General features: G+C 30.2%; 3 protein-coding genes across 3 annotated transcripts; 1 reads left to right on the top strand and 2 right to left on the bottom strand.

Moving 5' to 3' along the window:
• Positions 1–915: 915 nt before the first annotated feature.
• On the bottom strand, positions 916–3743 carry LOC143197313 (phospholipase A1-like). The gene is made up of 3 exons (XM_076405671.1): positions 3666–3743; positions 1180–2053; positions 916–1033 (listed from the first exon to the last, which is right to left on the bottom strand). The coding sequence occupies exons 1-3, from the start codon at positions 3730–3732 to the stop codon at positions 967–969; spliced, it is 1008 nt and encodes a 335-aa protein (XP_076261786.1). The 5' UTR covers positions 3733–3743; the 3' UTR covers positions 916–966.
• A 3501-nt stretch (positions 3744–7244) lies between these two features.
• On the bottom strand, positions 7245–8535 carry LOC143197312 (phospholipase A1 2). The gene is made up of 3 exons (XM_076405670.1): positions 8441–8535; positions 7447–8326; positions 7245–7395 (listed from the first exon to the last, which is right to left on the bottom strand). Exons 1-3 carry the CDS (start codon positions 8502–8504, stop codon positions 7326–7328), a joined length of 1014 nt encoding a protein of 337 aa, XP_076261785.1. The 5' UTR covers positions 8505–8535; the 3' UTR covers positions 7245–7325.
• A 9259-nt stretch (positions 8536–17794) lies between these two features.
• LOC143197311 (pancreatic triacylglycerol lipase) lies at positions 17795–20201 on the top strand. Its single transcript, XM_076405669.1, has 3 exons — positions 17795–17931; positions 19216–20005; positions 20070–20201. The coding sequence occupies exons 1-3, from the start codon at positions 17874–17876 to the stop codon at positions 20125–20127; spliced, it is 906 nt and encodes a 301-aa protein (XP_076261784.1). The 5' UTR covers positions 17795–17873; the 3' UTR covers positions 20128–20201.
• Positions 20202–20803: the final 602 nt, after the last annotated feature.

Genomic DNA, 20803 nt, shown 5'->3' with positions numbered 1-20803 from the left:
TTGTTACCGACGAAAACACTTAAAAAATTCACAAAATGATTTTGATGTAAATTGAAATTGAATGAAATAGCACACATTCTAAAGATATCAACTGAAATTGTATATCATATCATTTAGGAATATTTACGTATGAGAAAGCTTTGTGCAAAGTGGGTGCCGCGCGAGATCATTTTTGACCAAAAACAGCGACGAGTTGATAATTCGAAGCAGTGTTTGAAGATGATCAAGCGTAATAAACCCGAGTTTTTGCGTCGATATGCAACAATGGATGAAACATGGCTCCATCATTTCACTCCGAAGTCCAATCGACAGTCATCCGAGTGGACTGCACACGATGACCCCGCTCCAAACCGTGGGAAAACGCAACAGTCGGCTGGCAGGGTTATAGCATCTGTATTTTGGGATGCGCATGGAATAATTTTCATTGAAAAAGGAAGGACCATTAACAGCGATTATTCAAAATCAATTAGATTCGAAATCGTCGAAAAACAGCAGCCTTTGAAGAAAAAGAAAGTGGTGCTTCACTAAGACAATGTATCTTCACAAGTCAATGAAAACGATAGCAAAAATCCATGAATTGGACTCCGAATTGGTTCGTCATCCACCGTATTCCCCCAGCGACTATTTCCTGTTCTCAGATCTCAAAAGAACGCCCGCTGGTAAGAAATTTTCATCGAATGAAGAGGTGATCGCTGAAATTGAGGCCTATTTTGAACCAAAGGACAAATCGTACTACAAAAATGGTATAGAAAGGTTGGAGGGTCGCTATAATCAGTGTACCACCCTTGAATGGAATTATGTTGAATAAAAAAATAATTTTTCCAAAAGAATGTGTTTTACTATGGTAGGTCGGGGACTTTTCAATTGACCGGTTAGTACTATCATAAATTATTTGATTAATAAATAAATAATACATTGTAAATTTTACATATTTTATTATTGCTCTTTATTGTTAAAGCAAGGTAATTAGTTAATGTTTCCAAGGGCATATGGAGAAGTCTCATGTGTTTGTAAATAATAGGTTCCAGATAGTCTGAAAAGGAAATTATAAAATTGAATTTAAAAAAGTCTAAATATTAATAAATTTAATTAGAAAAAAAATTCTATCAAAACGCAAAAAATGGGATGTAAGATAAGGCAAATTAAAACTAAATATTCATTTACGAAATGAAAACTTACGTTTTATCACATTTTGGTCCGCCCATTCGAGCTTGGGTATTATTAATACAACTCTGAGCTAAGTAGTTGTTGTAACTATCACACAATCTCGCATAAAACCGATTACTTTCAATGGATTCAGCCATGTATTCAAAAGCTCTTCGGTGGGAGCAACTACCCAGTATATCAGTTCCACATCCGGCTTGAATGTAACCACCGTTGGGCCAAAAATCAATTACACCAACATTAAAATTGACTCCCTTTAAAGCGGCGTTTGTATGAATACCTTGGACGTATTTTGCGTCATCTGCGCTTAAGCGAGAGTCTGGTAAGTTTTCGAAGTAGAGTGGACCTGCTGGGTCTAGTCCTATAATTGTATTCAATTCACCGTTAGTCTCTTGGCCTAGGAATCCAGCTATTTGTCCTCCCATACTGTGCCCCATCACTATTATATTATCTAAGGAATAGCTAAGAGTTTCCGAAATAGTTTTTATGAATTCTGCTATTGTGCCTCCTACATTTTGGGCATTCGCTACTGATGATATGTATAAACCATTCCCATAACTTGACCAATCTACTACTATTATATTATATTCATCGACTGCGAAAAGAGCATCTTTTAAATAAATATTTACGGGTGATATATAATTGTTTGTCCACCCGTGTATAAGAACTACCGTGTATATAGAGGGGTCGAATGAAGTAAGATTGGCTAACTCAGTGCTTTGGTTGAAATAAATTTGAACGCCATCAGTATTTGTGTTGCTATATACGTAAAAGTAAATCAGATTTGGATTATATACGTCATCCTCAACAGGAACGAATACCTCGTTTTTGCTACTTAATACATCTGTTACTTTTTTCCAGTGTAATAGTTCTTCAATGTTTTCGGAAGCTAAAATACAACATTGGTCTTTTGATTAATGGAATATGATATTGATATAAACTAAGCTAATTAATTCGTTATTATTCGTTTTTCAGTTATTTTATAACACTGTGTGATAATTTTTTTTGCTCTATAACATTAAATAAAACAGCTTTTTTTGATCAAATTGTACCTGCTGAATATAAAAACTTAAATGGATTTTTTGTAATAAGTACTGTATATAAATAAATAAAGACAGTATGAAAATTTTAAATCATGTTTATTTATATATATTTTTAATTTTATAAAATAAATAATAATATATATTTTCAAATAAAAAATGATATCAAATCATGATATCGATCGAAATAGAATAGGTTTATGTCGCCAATAGAAAAAATTAGGCATATATTCTGAAAGAAAATGACGAAATATGAAATTTTTCTCTTGTGAACAGTAGAATCCTTTTCATTACAAACCAGCAGTAATATGATAACATTTTAGCATTCCATCTTCCTTGATAACGCTCATCTATGTGTTTTATATCCTCGTGAAATAGTTCTTTATTCACTCACCATTTCAAGATTAGGGGGGGAAAATCCAGCCTGGTTACTGGCGTGACTGGGATCATTTTCCTTGTCTTCCTTGAATTTTACACTCTTGCCTAGGACATTCACACAACAGTAGAAGTCCCGCAACAGTAGGAGGACCGTCCCATCGCCTTTACCACTGAGCCACCAAGCCGGCCCCGACCGTTTTAAATTTTTGTAAAAAGTCATTTACTAAAATTTTGGCATATTCAGCTTTAAGATTACCTAAAAGTCCATGAATTACTTTCTTTAGAGATAACCAAGTCGATAAATCTTTCGCGGTAAGATTTTCATCGAATTCATTGTTTTTTTAACAACAAAAATTCCACTTAATTTAGAGAAAACAGTTCTCAAATACAAACATCTTTTACCATTTTTATCCATTGCCTGGACAAGATTTTTCATTCAATCAAGTTTTATGTGTAAAGGTGGAAGAATCACATTTTCTTGTGGAATAAGAGGTTCATATTTATGGTTGATTTATTACAAACAAAATCAGTTCTTTTTGGTCAATCATAGTGGTTTTTGGTGTCTCTATTGTCTCTGTTGTAATATTTCGTGAAACTTCGCTGTAGTCCAAGCAATATAGCAACAACTTTTAAATCAGCACAAACTTTCCCGTTGTATTCTTTGTATTTGATTAAGACTAAAATTAGATTTATGTATTTATACGTTTCTTTTAAAATTACTGAATATGCAATAAGTATGGAAGAATATCGGCTGCCATTGAGGAATAAAACAGCCTTTGAGCGTAAAGAGTATTAATACTAATATTGAGGAATGTGACGTGTTAGATAACCATATCACTAGGCAATGTTTTTAGCAATTGAATAAAGGATTCAATACACGTAATTTTATTTATATGAGAAAAGTTGTCACACAGTGTTATTAATCTACTATAAATTCTTAATTATATTTGTTGTTGATTCACATAATTAGACCCATAAGAAAGAAATCATTTGATAATAAAGAATTGATGATTAAAACGATGAAATAAAAATCTAATTTAAAACATATTCTCATATAAATTAATATAAAATATTTTTACTTACATAGTTCCGATTTAACATAACATAAAATTGAGAATATCAAAATTATTACGCACCAAGTTGTGTTCATATTTAATGTTCTCTTTGCACAATAATTATGGTTAATATTTAAGGAAAGTTTTGTATATATATCTCATAAAAAATATCCTTAGAAAATTATTACATTCATACTTTATCTTTTAACAATTGAATTTAAATTGTTATATAAATATTAAAAATATTATCAGCCTACTTAATGATCTTGAAATTCAGGAATTGCAATAATTTATCCGCATTTTATTTCATTGATACTTTCTGAGTACTTATATGAATACTTGAATAATTGAAACATGATCAGACCTACCTTGGCATTTTAAAGGTATGTAAGACTATTTGCTGTAAGTATATATAATAGCATTCATCAATTTGAATGTGTTATAGAAAGTTTTACTTTTTATCATTCCATATTGCTGTGGATACATTTTACCTATTCATTTTGAAATTATCAGTTAGGAGTAAGTCAATTTAATTAATTTATTAAAAGCACTTCAGTTTATCATACATCAAATATATTGATAAATGATCTGATGAATTTTAATAAATTTTTGATATACATTTTTTAAAAATCTATTACATTGTTATTAGTCTTTGTCGACTGACCTACAATTGGTCTTTACAATAACATAATTCTAGGTATTTATCTAGGAGGACCCATCAACCCTACCTTAGTCTTTGGTGTAATAATGTTTATGTATTAACACTGTTCTTTTTTATTAAATGTATTTTACTACACCGTACTAAGCAAGATCAAATGGTTTGAATCTTTTGACCTTGCGTCCTGTTCTGGTGTTATTCAAGAGTGTATGACCTCGATATTGATATGATAATGGAGTATTATTTAAATTATATATATATATATATATATATATATATATATATATATATACATATATTATGGAGTATTTTTAAATGATAGTATTATTTATTGTTATTGGTGCTAGCACATGCACAGATTTACTTTCGTTAATTTTTATTTTTCAGGTTTAGGTTCAATTATTTATATTGTCATTTGTCTGTTCTAATTTTCATGTGGTTTCTTGTGTATTGTCTCCGACATCAAGAATCGCAGTGTCATCGGCAAATGTAGCCATTGTAGTATTTTCCATTTGTGGTATATCATATGTGTAGGGTGCGTAAAGAATTGGCACAATTTTGGAACTTAATCGTAAAGATTTATTGAAAGTATCAATATACATTGCAAAAAAATATCAATCAATATAGTCTTCATACAACGGTTCCAAAAACAACATATCGCGTGTCATTGTCTCCGTACTATGTCTCTACTGAAGTGATACAACGCGATATCCCTCTAGAATCCATAACAAGTGTAATTCAACGCGTTGGTGTGAAGTACTTCGAAAAAATGTCAGTGCATCCCAATGTGCCGCAAATCAGCTAAATGTGCGACATGATAGTAAAGTGCGTAAACTAAAACGTTAATCAGCTAGATGAAAAATTTGTATGGTGCTAGGATGTTACAGTGAGTGTAAATAATATTATGGATGTATTATTATGATATTTTAAAATTGAAATGTGTTTATCCTGAAAGCATTATTTCCAATTTATCAAGTATTGGTAAGAAAGAATTTTTATCGAATATACTCAAAATTTAATTGTACATTTTTTTTTGACTACCCGGTAAAATACATGCTATTATTATGAATAATCGTCATTTTTTAATAAATAAATTTGAATTAAAATCGTGCGAACTTTATGTATAGTCTATATATTTTGGATTGAACTCACTCATTAAGATGTATAATGTGTTGCCTATTGCAGTTTGTAAATTTGTTTTAATATCAGATAATATATTCTTGTCATTTTATTCTAGTTAAATATAGACAGAGTGCTATCTGATGCGCCTGAACATGGAACCGAATCAGCCTACAAAAGTCATTACTATGATTGAGGCTCAGGACTGAATGAATCTTTCTGTATATGGGATTATGATTCAATGCTGACAATTACAAAGACAGGGTGATGAGAGTGGAAACAATTAAAGGTGAGTACATAACTGTGTATACTGTGTAAATTGTGTATATTGTGTACATAAAGTGAGTATATAATTGAAGCAACCTTGTGGCATGTCGAATTTTACATAGTGGAATAACGGTCTACAAAACACTCAGAAATATAATCCCATATGTTGAACAAGGGCGGGGTGCCAGCAGCGCCAACTAGAACCCGATAACGAATAGCTGGCTTCAACCCCGAGACGTTTATCTGGGATGTTATTAAAGGGTATTTCGATTCATTGAGTACTCGACTATCGTTTGGTTTAGACGTGCGACCATCGACTGCCCAAGCCTCGTCAACAGGTAACACCGCTGCCATCCGTTTTATCTATTTTGTATTTTCCACATTTTTATATTACTTAAATAAATAACGGTCACATAAAGTAAACACCACTGTTTCATTTCGCTTTACCTTCATTCACCGAGCCATATCAATTTACCCTAAATAATTAATATAAGATAGCTGTACAAAATCGTATTATAGGGTGTAAAAGACTTATGTTCATAGATATGTGTGTAATTGTTCAGAATATACATGAGCATTTGGTTAAAATGTTTGAAGAGAGCATTTATATTAAGTGTTTTCCAGATGTGGCAAATGTATTAGGGATAATGCAATGAATAAATATAATTTTATTAAAAAAATTTACACAGGTAGTAACAGAAGGAATACAGTAATATTAGAATGACTTTACAAGGAAATGCAGCAACGAATCAAATACTAACTAAACTACTAATAAGTAAAATACATTACTTGGATATACAATTGTTAATAAGGTTTATTAGGCCTTCAGGGAATACCATAGGTGGTTTGGAAAATTGTTTAATGTAAATATTATAAAACAACTCCAACCTACAAGCTGTTGTGGCTGTATAATTAGTTGTAGTTTAATCCTTCAATAAAATATGCAGTAGATGTGCTATAATGTTAAGATAAATTATATTTAATAAAATTTTTGTTTCATTATTTTATTTACATTAGAACGTTTTTATATATTAAACCCAAAATAAACTAACAGTCAGAGTTAAAGGCAGCAACAGTGCGACGATTTCATCACGTTATAGAATTGGATGACTTGAAAAATTTGTTTTGTTAAAACAAAAACTTTTAATTTGGAACCATAAGTTAAGCACAATTTAACGGAAAGATATGGCGACTTGTTGAAACGACTGTATAAACAGCTAATATAAATGAAATTGTTAATTCAATACTGGTAAGTACAGTTATAACATATTACGTCAACCTCTTGGATATTTCAGTGATTGGAGTTAAAGTAGGTTCCGAACCACGATCCTCGGCATTAAATCTGCTAACTAGCGAGGTACCAAATTAAAGACCATTATAATTACATATTAATCATTAATATTTTTTATTTCATTGTTCGGAATTTGAAATAAATTTTTAATCATAAGAATTGTAGAACAATAAAAGAAAAAACAAGCTTTGTAATTAAAATATCATATGTAGGGATAGCGATAAAAAATAATAATGTAACAATATGTAATTATAGCTTAAAATAAAACATGCTTTTAATATTTCGAATTATTGATTATTTTTCAATAAAATTAAGCCTTATAGCATAATTAAACAGACTGAAGAGGTCTTAAATCACAAGCCAATATCGCCGAGGCCATATGGAGAGTCAGAATTAGTTTTTAAATAAAGGTCTCCAGTTAATCTGAAATAGTTCACTTTTAGTAATAGCTTTGTTAATAATATTTGCACTTACGAATAATCATATACATATCCACCCATTAATCCAGCTGTATTATTAACGCACTTTTCATTGAGGTATTTCAAATAATTGGAACAACATCGTGCTAGAAACTGATTATCTTCGAGGGATTCTGCCATATAAATGTACGATCTTCCATGAGAACAAGCTCCATCCCAGTCGAAGCCACATCCAGGTTGAGCAAGACCACCATTAGGCCAAAAGTCTACATGTCCTACGTTGTAATTAACTCCCAGGAAGAGAGCATTTGTGTGTATAGCTTGAACGTATTGTGCATCATCTTCACTAAGCCTGTTATTACGATCAAGTTCGAGGAATAGAGGACCAGCTGGATCCATCCCTATTATATGTGGTAATGATCCGTTGAGGTATTGCCCAGCAAATCCTGAAATATGAGCACCTAAACTATGCCCCATCAATGTAAAATTGTCTAAGGGGTAGTTAAAGTTTTCGGAAACAGTTTGTATAAATTTTCCTAAAGTTTTTCCAACGTGAGGTACTGCCAAAACAGATTCTAAATATATTTCGTTAGCGTACTTATCCCAATTAACATTCAACACATTCAGGTCATCAATTTTCAGTAGGCTATCTTTTAACAAAGTGTCAACAGGAGATTCGTAAGTGTTGTACCAACCATGGGTGATAACTACCGTTTTTAAGTTAGGATCAAAGGAACTAAGACTCATTAGTTCATTGCTTTGGTTATAATAAACTTCAGTTCCATTTGTATCATTCCTCGTATATACATAAAACGAAATATCGTTCTCATCGAATTTGATCGAATCTGTTAAAATAAGAGTTTCATTGTTAGCAGTAAGCTTTTCTGTTAATTCTTTGTATCGTCTAATTTCGCTTAATTGATCATTAGAGAATTCTGTAAAAAGAAAAATAAGTTTAGCAAAATTTTGAATATTTAAATTACGCAATTTATCAATAAATACTACTAAAACAAATATATTCTGTTTATTGATAAAATGAATTCACTTACTGAAACCAAATGAAGGATTAATTAAAATAAATGCAATCACAACAAACTCAACAATAACATACATGTTGTCAGTTTCTAGATTGTCAAATATAAATGAATTTGTTTTGGGATATATACAGCCAGTATTTATATATTCTTCAAGATATTAATTATTAGATAAGAGCGAACAATAGTGTTCATTTTATCAGTTAGTTTATACCACTGATATTATCAACGCTAGTTATTGATAAAATGGAAGACATTTTTGCTATTGTACAGAGTATAACGCTGTTGATGGAAACTATCTTTAAGTATTCATCTTGATGGACTACTTGTACATTGTATTGGTAATAACTATCAAGTACTGATATGTAATGGCTTACGATTTCGTTTCAAGTAATTAATTTTTATTTAGTATTAAAGAAATGATATTAGATGAAATTATGTGCGACTTGATATATGCTATGTTGAATTAGGTGAGCATTGTTAGTAGTTTCTTGTTAATTTCCTTATTATTAAAATATACTCAAAGTTTCTTTGGCATAATTAACGGGTTAATTCTAGCATGAAAGCATTTCTATGGTTGGGAAGAAACTCTGTAATTAATTATTAACAAATTTTTATTATTTCATTATTACATTCTTAAAAATATCTCAAAAATATTTAAAATCTGAATTGTTGTTGCCAGGTCAAATATCAATGTATCGTCATGATATTACTGCACGTGTGTTCAAACATAAATTAAAATCGTTGATAAATTTGATTTCCCATCACACGGTATGAAAAATGACGTTTGTACAGGACAACGTTTCCGGGTTTGCTAGTAGATAATAGAAGTTGCTAGTAGGCGGGTTGGTCTGTTTTCTAATAGATAGGACCCTCACTATCGCTTTGTATCGTCATTCAACCAGTCGCCTTTTCTTTTCGTAAAATAAAACAGTTTTTTTCAAGTAAATGAATAGATTTTGTTTTCTAACCTTTTCAAATTTTATAACTTATATATCAACAGAGATAATAAAAACGGTTCTCTTTTGAACGTATTTGATTAACCGTAGTCAAATTAATTATCAAGAAAATAAGACAGGTTAACCTTGGATTGACAATCGTTTTGCAGTTACTCGAAGTGTTCCTTGGTGTAGTTAAGTGGCGCTGGGGCAAAAGTATCGCAGCAGAAGCTGTAAGGTCCCAAAAGCTGGTTTTAAAGTGCTTAAAAACTTCTAGCCATAAATTGTTACTATTAGGAAATATCTAAGCAAACATTTAAAAAATATCCGAGCTGTTTAAAACATCTTTTGACCGTCAATTTCTGATACAAGCATCTTAGTTCAGGGTTCTAATGCCACTAAAGGCTGGCTAGAGTTACTGTGAACTAAGGCAGTCTACTGGAATTAGGATAGAGGCTTGCAGTTCAGTATCTACTGCTACCAAAGGCGGACTGCAATGCTTGAGTTGCTCAGACGTCGACTATTAGTATATTGGAAATTTGTGTAAAAATAATGTTATACAGAAAATCATCAAAAGCAAACTGGTGGGGCAGAGTACAGATAGAGAATACTCAGAAATAATTTTATTACAATTATAAGCTGTCTAGGCATGTGGGACAGATTATCGAGATAAGTAGGCAGGTTGACATTGGATCAGCAATCATTCCGCAATTATTCGATGCAATTCTTAGTTAATTTATTAGTTAAGTGGGGTTTGGGCAAAAATGTCACAGTTAACGCTATGAAGTTACCAAAGATGGATTGAAGGTACTCAAAAGTTTTGATAAAACCCTACACATATCATAACTTAAACTCTACATATTGACCTATATACTTGAATAATTAATTCTCAACATCTGTATGAAAATCAAATAGCAAAACAAATCGATGTTGACCGAATATTGAACATTCACAATGTAATAAAGAGATGTTTATACAAAACTTTCAATGCCTTCAGCGATGGCGAAGTTTCGCCCTACAAAACTAAACCCCAAATATAATTTTCCATCATAGGGGATTCAATTCTAAATAATACAGTCGCCTAAATTTATATTGTTAAGATAATGTTTAATGTTCTGTAAAAATATATATTCGAATATAGCGATATTGAATATTTATCATGAGTTATTCAGCAATTCTTAAAACATGTATATATTGTTTTTTATATGTATACTGCTTATCTAAACAACTTTTACTTAATTATAATATTTTTTATATAACGAGTGTTCTATTATCGTTTAATTTACATTGTAGCAGTACTTAAATTGTTATTTGTCTTTGGTATAACGATTTGATATTATATTTAGCTAACTGGTCTAATAAATTTGAGTCTTAAACTATACAAAGAAAAAAACATTATAATTTTTGTAAACTAAAAATTAATTTTCAAAATAACAAATTAAACTTTCTTAAATATAAATAAACTTAGTTGCGTTGCTACACTCTCTAACATAGTAAGAACTAATTTTACATAACCAAGTTACTCAATGAAATTAAAAAAAGTTAAGAGAAGACTAATAGACTAGACACCAAGAACAGTGGTGCTATACCTATGACAAAATAAGTTATAAAATACAAAAACTTAAATGATATTCTAAATACAATATGCAGTTTAGAAGTATTGGTAAATATCGTGTATCTATAAATTATATCTAAAGGAAGAATGTACCCAGTTGTACAGCAGTATTTAAAATAAAAGTTAACGAGATAAAAAAAAATAAGAACTGCTTACTTCAGCCAAAGCATAAGTATACTCAATAACTTGGGAGTAATATTTATAGTTGGAGGAGAGTTCAATTCTAAAAACATATACTCGATACACATAAAAGGGAAGGTATAATTACCATTCAATGAACCTAATTATAATAAACTGTAAATAAAACTGTTGCTATAAGTTATGCTACGTTAGCTGAAAACTGATTGATTAACACTGAAAAGGGTCCAATCAAAGTTATACAACTTTTACTTAGTTACCATACAACTAGTCTAAAGCATCTCCAACATACATATTTATAATTATTTATACGATAATGCATTTGTATCGTCAAAATATAAGTATATTTTAAAATTATTATTTAACTTATTAATTATTTACAATTTTTTACAATATTACTGATTATATTTATTCACTGTTTAATTTTAATGCAATATTGTTTTTCAATTATATATTACGAGATTATTGCTACTAACAAAGTCAAGTAGCACTCTAAATTATTAATATATTGGCGATTTATAAACAATTTAGAGTTTAAATTGATGTTTGAACTATTTTAACGTGAGATATTACATATTGAAGATTAGTTGACATGTTGATAATTTTTTAATTAATTTGTATTCAATTTTTAAATATACAGCATTATTTTATTTAAAACAATATATATATATATATATATATATATATATATATATAATTTCTCTCTCTTCAACGCGCACTATCTGAGAGAACCTCCTAGAGTTTGGTCGATTCGGTATATATATAACAAGGTTAAATTAAGTAAAAAATTAGGAAATACTAAATAATAAAATAAATTAATACAGAGATACGGAGACATTGACTGAGATGGCTACATCTTCTTGAAATCTACTTGAAAGTTCGCGCAGAAATATTGGAATCTGATATATTACATATTGAATATTAGTTGACTTGTTGATAATTTTTTAATTAATTTATATTCAATTTTCAAATATGCAGCATTATTTTATTTAAAACAAAAATGGTACTATAATCGTATAAAATTTATTAAATTATATATTAGTATTTTTAATAATTATATTATTGGTATTTTGTAAGTTCGGTGAATTATTTTCAAAATTATTGTTTTACTAAAATAATGATTTTGGTACATCATCACATGGCATATGTTTTAAGGAATACTTGTTTTAAGAAGTACTTGTTTTCTTGTGTACTTGTCGTCAGTTGTTCTATATGATTCGGCAATTTGAACTATATCGTAAATAATGTTCGAAGCTTCAATACTTGCTCGCTATCATCTGTGACTATTAGATCCGCGAAGAAGTTTGTAGCATTACGTGGAAAGTAATTGCATACTCTACTGGATTTAAAAGCAACAGAAAGACGATCATAGATCTCTTTGATCTCTTAATCATAGAATACACGCAGCTAATGGAATCGTAATAAGATTCCTGGATAAATGTAACATTTGTTAGTGGAAAATATTCAGCTTTCAGAGCTACCCAAAGTGAGGGCCATTGTATGCGGTCGAAATCAGAATGAAAATCAATAAAAATTACACTCAGCTAAATTCCAGCTGCTCTTCTCGACTCAGCAGAACGTCAAGCCATTCAAATAATGCTTTCCCAACAGTCTGGATAATTTCTGCTGTGATTTGATCGTCAATGGCCTGACCATAGCAACAATTTCGATTTTAACTTTATAACAGTTATAACAACCTTATTAATACTTATTTTGAGTGTTTTTTTATACATAAAAATATGATAATTAGCTTAAAGGCTAAGTGTATGATAATATGACATGGTAAGTAACATTTATAAAAAAAAGTACACGTGGAACTTAGATATGACTGTAACTAACATATTTCTCATATCTGTTTCTTACTTTGTAAATGAAATACTTATAGTAAATAAAACGCCACTTGTTTCTTTTTGTTTACGAGCTAAGTATGGTATGGATGATTCTCCATTATATTAATGTTATTACCATTATATAATTAGAGATCATTTTAGAACGTATCCGGTTTTACCTAGACTAGTGTGATTGAAATGGTTGCTCCTTACTATTATATTTTTTAGAGCATATTTCTTTGTAATTTCTAAAAGTTCACTTTGATTCTACTCCTTCTGTTTATAAACAGGTCCATTGAAAAGTCCCCGGCCTACCATAGTAAAATAAATTTTTTTGGCGAAATTAGTTTATTTTATTCAATATAATTCCCTTCAAGGGTAATACACTGATTATAGCGACCCTCCAAATTTTTGATACCATTTTTATAGTACGATTTGTCATTTGCTCCAAAAGAGGCCTTAGTTTCGGCGATCGCCTCTTCATTCGACGAAAATTCCTTCCCAGTGAGTATTCTTTTGAGATTTGAGAACAGGAAATAGCCGGAGGCCAGATCTGCGCGAACTTTCAAGTAGATTTCAAAAAGATGTAGTCATATCAGTTAATAAACCATTACGCTCTTTTCGAGATCATGGTTTATTGACTGACATGACTACATCTTCTTGAAATCTACTTGAAAGTTCTCGCAGAAATATTGGAATCTGAAAAACCGAGCGAATGTATACAAAGAAATATATTTTTAAATGTAAAATGTACAAGATGGAGCCAGAGAGCCAATCAGTGGAATAGTTGATATAGAAGACTCAACCAAAGAGGGGAACTTTACTCCAACAACTTACTATAGAACGAGGAAATCATACTAAGCTTAGTAAATTACAATAATCTTTTAAGAGAGGATAATATTAAGTTTGAAGAAAAGTTGAAATTACTTAATTGTCAAAGTCGCAATCCGAATAAATTTATTACTCGTAACAGAAGAAAATCGTATTCTTACAGAAGACAGTACTAAAAAAAAGTGACTATAACTGAGTTAAAAAATTAATTTTACTCAAGTGCGTCGAATTGTAAAGAAATATATTTATCAAGACGATATTCAATACCTTGAACTATTTGAACATTATTTGTCTGCGTTGATCATGCTTAATACTAGTTATGAATCTTAGTAGCGGTGAACTTGAACTTGTTTTTGCTTTTTTTGTGACTAGACAATCATAGAGCCAGTTTGGGTTTATGGATTGCACTAAAACATGAAAACCCAATGTCAATACCAATGCTTATCGCTACGTAACCAACGAAGAGCTGCACGATGACCTCGAAATCAAATTGATTTACGAAGTAGTAGTTAAAACATGAAATAAGTTTATTAAATCACAGCAACGTGGAAGCAGTACAGCCACTGAACAACACGCAGAAAATCAGAAGATTGAAGCGAACCAAACCACACGAACTTGTTTAATGTATTATAAGTGTTACTCTTAATTTTATTTTAAGTTTAGTTTTATTTTTAAATTGAGGAAATACATATTGATTTATTAATCTCGTACTGGCCTTGATTCTTGTATTGTTGCATTTAGAACAAAACAGCAGTAATAAATTAATGTATAAATTAAGATTGTTCTAAGCATATCTAATACTGAAAGTAACTTCAAATATGATTGATACTTCAATTAAAATCAATTAAATTAAAATACACCTTCGCCAATATGTCAAAAAATTATGAAAATATTTTGTATTTTATTCAAACCAAATTCTTTAAATAGAAATGTTTACCGAGAATGTATTTTCCTGGTTATCATAAGTTCTGTAAAGAAAATATGGAGGAAACCGAGCTGAATTCTGCTTAAAGCTTTAGACGCATTATAATTAACAGAACATTTTGGAGAACTTTTGGAGCCTCCAGCTATGACGAAGTTTAGCTATAAGAAAATTACTTTCTGAGCATTATAAGCCTTTAACATACACACACATTTATATATATATATATATATATATATATATACATATATATATATATATATACATATATATATATATATAATATATATAATATCGGTTGGACCGATTTGGATGACGTTTTTGTGTGTCCTGATGTGTATTCTCTAATGGATTATAGTCTATTATAGTCTAATTAGATTATATCTAATGGATAGGTGGCTGCGATAAGGTTCCAGGAATTATTTTAAATATCTTTTATCGCGACTGACGTATATCTGTCAGAGTGGTTTTTTCATGGTAACCATTGCAATAATGGCGGTTGCTATTTGTAGAATTAATTAAATATTGTATTATATTGATACATTATTTGGAATATTAAAATTTAAACGTGCTTTTAAAAATAATTCAACTTCCATAGATCAAACTAAACTGAATTTAATTCCCAGAACAGCAGGCTTCGTTGGCGCAGTGGTCAAGGCGACAGGATGGTCCTCCTACTGTTGTGATAGTCGTGGATTCGAATCCTGCTGGGGAATGGATGTATTTTATGTTTGTGATTGTAATTGTAAATGTCTTTATGGGCAACAGTGGAAAATCCGACAAGGAATAACCATCCCAGTCACGCCAGTAATCAGGCTGGCTAAGACCGGATGTCTTCTGGGATGGTCTCTAAGTTGGTCACTGGCCAGTCGGTAGGCTTAATGCCGAGGACCGTGGTTCGGAGCCCACGTTAAACTATAGGTCCGGCACAGATAAACTCCCGTTGGTAAAAAGGAAAATATTTAAATAAAAAATCCATAAAAATAATCTGCGTCCTGTATAGTAGTACTGCATATATTCTTCCATCAACATATACAGGTAGTCTGCGTTATATGCAAGAATTTATTCAAGACTCTAATCCAAACTCGGATGAAATTAAACTTTTCTTGTTGTTATATCAAACATCAATACATCGCCATGATATAAATTAAAAACTTTAACAAATATTAAAAGAACATGGGAGGGGTTTCGTCACATATTGCAATATCCGTGAAAATATATATAGAAATACCTAAAATGGAAGGCTTTACCCCACTTATATTTTTAGCAGATGTTGCTCCTTCTGAGTATTTTATTTATTTCTATAAATTTTGATTAGGCCGAGTAGCACTTGTAACAATGATAAAACAGATTGTTCTCAATAAAGCTCCAAATTAGAATAAACTATCAAAAGGTGGACACATTACCATATATAAGGGGAGATTGAGGAGGCTCTAATACTATATATAGGTACTAATAATATCGAGTAATATAGGATTTTTCAATTAGGACGCGTTAAATTTGTTATCTTATGGAGGCCATTTTGTTTTAGTTGCGTCGGTTAAATGCCCACTATTGTTCTAAATCCGTAGCAATCAAACTAAATAAAATATGAGGAAGTCTTATGTGCGTACCGATAGAACTTTCTTCCAGCCTGACTGATTGTCTGTTTAGTGCTTGAATTTTGTGCTGTCAGAAGAGCTGTTCTCTTGGCCTGACCGCTATTGGTTTCTGTTTCTTCTCGTTTCTGCTCTGGTAAAACACGTACGCTTACAAAATGTGGGATGCTTAGATATTCTGGAAACGTAATCCCTGTACGTGTTTCAAATAGTTCGTTGAATGTCATTTTAATTCCAGTAGGCAACTTTTAAGATTTTAGTGTCAATTCAGTCCTTTATCGTGAAGAATTCTGTACATTGTTGTTCTATTTCAAAGAGTTAAACGTCTTAGATAAACGTTTCTGGTAGATTTTTACACAGTGTGCAAGTAGCTAAAGGATTGTTATGACGCAATCTCATTTTCCCATGTTTCTCCATATACAATGACAGTAATTGTTTTAATGCTTGACTCAAACTGATAAACTGCAATTAATAGCGGCCTCTCTTAGTAGTTTCATTTAATTTCAGTTCCCAATATTCATGGTATATGAATTTTTTCTGTATTGAAATTGTTATTGAAATCTATACTTTTACATATTTAACGATATTCATTGTTCAATTTAAATAATACTTTATAGTCAGTATTAAATAATTTAGTAATTACTTGAAAGATAATGAACTGAGAAATTGCTGAATTATACTTTTGGTCCTTAAGTTTGAAATAAAGGAAAAATATATTTACTTTTAGAGAAAATATATTTGTTATTAGGCTGTGTAAAACATGTATTATGATATATCCATGAAATAGTTCCACGGTAATTTTAGAAAGAAGAAATCTGGCTTAAAATGACAAATTGATTTAATCACATTATATTATGAGAAAGTCTAAATCTAGTGCATAGTTATCATTAAAATGCATACAAAATGTGTTTTTTGTTAAAAAAACCACTGACTCAAAATTAAATTGAGTACTAGAAATAAACGTACTCTACAAGTTATCTCGTAGTTGACAGTCAATGTGTTAATACTAGTGGAATTTTAATAATAAAAGGGTACTTGAACTGATGGGGTTAGCATATATGCATATTAGGTACCAAATAGGGATTCTCTGATGTCAATTTGCAACAAGGCTGCAAGTGTCTGATATAGCTTTTCACCATAAACTTTAAATTTTAAAACTTGGTGGTTGAGAAAACAGGAGAAGTTTTAACAACGCCAATCTCAACAATCAATGCAGATTCATCTTACGAACGTAGTTGAAGAATAAGAGAAAAATCTAGAGTACTAAGCTCATTAAGAATAATAGAAATTGATAATAAGAATTGCGTGTATTTTTAATCCAACTTATTTTTTTCAATTGTTATCCACTCTCCATTCATGAAATATATATTATTGTTTTCATATTATGAATAGGCTATTTATTAATAATCAAGAGCGTCATAAAATGATCTTTCGATTTCCTTATCTATTAAAATTGATTTACATACAATCAAACAACAAACAATTAGTTGTAGATAAATATTTATCTAGCTGGCTTGCTGTAAGCGCTTCTATAAATTAAGAGAATTTAAAGAGTTGATAATTGTTTAACTATAGAAATGTTGTTTGGTATATTGTGTTTGACATTTGCTTTGGCTGCATCCTCCCTTCCTTTAGGTATAATTACTTTAAATATTTGTTTATGTTTGTTTTTTTCTTAGATTTTATTGTTACTTGATGTTCATTTCTCTGAATAAGTAATTCAATAAAGTTGTATTAAAATTATATTATATATATATACATTTTCAAAATTAAAAATTTAATAATTAAAATACTAAAATTAATATATTAAATATAAAATTATTAAATATTATTTTAAATCCATCGTTCAATGGGGTCAAAGAAAAGTGAACTTTCAAATAATTTTATGTGCTTTATTATTCGAATAACTCAATTTTTCAGTATCATTATTTAAACATTTTCTTTGAGACCTCTGATGTACATTTTAATTAAAATTATCTTGCGTGAATCACTAATTCATTAATTTTATTTTAAAATTGTAATAAAATTGTTTATAATTATATATTATAACAAATTAATAGAAATGGTACTTTTTAAAATTATCGTCGTGGTCAAAATGTCGCAATGTTGCCGCAGTTAACTTTGACCTTTAGTTTTTTATAGCTTTTATATATTACAACATTGTAGGGCAAATAAGATTATGAAACAAAAATTTAAAAAAATATCATTTATTTTAACATTATAGTTCAACGTTCACTGCTACCTTGGATAGATGCCTTGATAATTTTTTTATAACATCTTTATTCTATACGCTTAGTACAATCTTAATTTACAATTAATTTATTACTACTTTGCCTATGTACTTGGATTAATTAACAAGCAAGACGAGTGCGAGAAAATACATCAGTATGTATTCTTCAATTATAAAATTATAATTATTTATTAATTATTAACTTATAGCTATAGTTTACACTAAATGTATACACTTTATATAAGTTCTATGGTTTTGTTCGCTTCAATCTCCTGACATCCTGCGCGATGTCCAGCAGTTGTATTGCTTCCACGTTAGTATGATTTAGATAAATGTTATTTGGTTGCTAGAATATTGTCTCTGTTTAAAATATTATCTTCTACTTATCATTCATTTAACTAGTCTTTTGGAGTAATTTCGTATTTGTAACTGAATTTAGCCATATAATTTTTATTAATTAATGATCCAAGGTATTCTGATCGATAAGATTTTCTAATTTTTTTGGTAAAATTATTATTATGTCACTTTTTGCTTTAAAGGTGTAAAATTAAAGATAATATTATTTATCCTTTTTGATTGATTAAGTTTTGTAAGGCATTAGTTATGCCCAGAATGTTTTTTTTTTCATTAATAAATCGGAACCGTATAGTGTATAAATTCAATATTAATGTAAACTATTCTTTTTACAGAGGATAGCACACTGGGTGTTTCTGATAAAGATGTCCTATTTTATTTCTATAGCAGAGAACATCCAGATGGTATTCATGTATCCATTGACGAGTCGTCAGATGTAGCCTACATAGGTAGCGTTTTTGACAACAGAAAGAAAACGGTAGTATTGATTCATGGTTGGAAAGATGGGTATGGATCGGATTCAAATACTTACATCAGAAAGTCACTTTTGGATGCTGAAGATGTTAATGTTATTAAAGTCGATTGGAGTAAACATGCAGGAAAAAACTATATTACTGCAAAAAATGCAGTCCCCAAAATTGGACAGATTAGTGCCAAGTTCTTTCAAAACATAATTCTCTCATATGATTATTCCGTCGCATCATATACTTTGGTAGGGTTCTCCTTAGGAGCTCATATTGTAGGAAATGTTGGAAAGTATTTTAATGGAACAATTCCAATAATTATTGGGTTGGATCCTGCGAAACCATTAGTAAATGTAAAGGATAAAAGTTATGCATTGAACACCGAAGACGCACAATATGTACAAATTATTCATACGGATGCTGGATCAGCTGGATTGAAAGATGCCATTGGACATGCTGATTTCTATCCAAATGATGGTAAAAATCAACCAGGATGTACCTTAAAAGTTGGATGCAGTCATGCAAGAGCTTGGGAATATTTCGCTGAATCAATTACCAGTAATCGATTTGTCTCTCAAAAATGCGATAGTTACAATAAATACAAAAATAATCAATGTACTGGTGAATATGCTTTAATGGGTGGACTTTATGTCGATACGTCGTGAGTATATTAATTATTGTAATCTAAAAAGAAATTATACTACGAGTACCTTATTAATTTTTAGTGCCAGAGGTGTTTACTATCTGACAACAAACTCAAAATCTCCATATGGAAGAGGATAATAATAACAATTATATTCACCAGGCTATTTAATTCTTAATTATACTTTTTATTCCGAAATATAGCATTAAATAATTGTTTTTTTTTATTTTCTTCAATAGTCAAAAATTCTATTAGTTTTATCTCATTATACCCAGAGGTGGCAAAAATACGTGTTTTGCTTTTATTAAAATACAAGTATGACATTCAATATTCAATATTCAATATCTTACATTAGATATATTTAATACAATCTTAATTAACAAATTAATTTATTAATACTGTTCTGTTGTATTTGCATTAATACACAAGCAAGGCAAGTACGGGATTAATAATACACTTGTACACTAAACAAGTTCGTGTTCCTTGGTTCGCTTTAATCTTCTGATTTCCTGCTTGTTATCCAGTAGCTGTTTTATTTTACGTAACTGTGATTTAGCATTCTCATTTCATGATTTAAAGCCAAATTTTGGATCACTTCGTGTATCCATTTGATTTCGAGGTCATCGTACAGCTCCTCGTTGGTTCCGTAGCGATAAGCATTGGTAATTAATCATAGAATTTTGTTTAGGGTGCGATGGAGTATTAGTTGGTTTGATGTTTTAGTACAACCCCATATTTGCACCCCACAGGTCCAAATTGGCGCTATGATTGACTGATAACCAATCTCTTTGATTTTAGGTCAAGGTGAGAGTATCT

This window comes from Rhynchophorus ferrugineus, unplaced genomic scaffold (assembly GCF_030347505.1).
Source record: "Rhynchophorus ferrugineus isolate W39M unplaced genomic scaffold, kcgeb_rfMv2 rfM5, whole genome shotgun sequence".
Classification (NCBI taxonomy): Eukaryota; Metazoa; Arthropoda; class Insecta; order Coleoptera; family Curculionidae; genus Rhynchophorus; species Rhynchophorus ferrugineus.
The sequence above is the reverse complement of the archived record's forward strand: the minus strand, read 5'-3'. Positions and strand labels throughout refer to the sequence as shown.

Excerpts from the sequence above, each read along its gene's own strand:
- LOC143197313 (XM_076405671.1), bottom strand. The coding sequence starts at position 3,732 with ATGAACACAACTTGGTGCGTAATAATTTTGATATTCTCAATTTTATGT. Across the intron at positions 2,054-3,665 it reads TTATGTTAAATCGGAACTAT|CTTCCGAAAACATTGAAGAA; the intron begins GTAAGTAAAAAT and ends GTTGTATTTTAG. Across the intron at positions 1,034-1,179 it reads GGACCAAAATGTGATAAAAC|ACTATCTGGAACCTATTATT; the intron begins GTAAGTTTTCAT and ends TTTCCTTTTCAG.
- LOC143197312 (XM_076405670.1), bottom strand. The coding sequence starts at position 8,504 with ATGTATGTTATTGTTGAGTTTGTTGTGATTGCATTTATTTTAATTAAT. Across the intron at positions 8,327-8,440 it reads TAATCCTTCATTTGGTTTCA|AATTCTCTAATGATCAATTA; the intron begins GTAAGTGAATTC and ends TTCTTTTTACAG. Across the intron at positions 7,396-7,446 it reads GGATATGTATATGATTATTC|ATTAACTGGAGACCTTTATT; the intron begins GTAAGTGCAAAT and ends GAACTATTTCAG.
- LOC143197311 (XM_076405669.1), top strand. The coding sequence starts at position 17,874 with ATGTTGTTTGGTATATTGTGTTTGACATTTGCTTTGGCTGCATCCTCC. Across the intron at positions 17,932-19,215 it reads TGCATCCTCCCTTCCTTTAG|AGGATAGCACACTGGGTGTT; the intron begins GTATAATTACTT and ends TTCTTTTTACAG. Across the intron at positions 20,006-20,069 it reads GGACTTTATGTCGATACGTC|TGCCAGAGGTGTTTACTATC; the intron begins GTGAGTATATTA and ends ATTAATTTTTAG.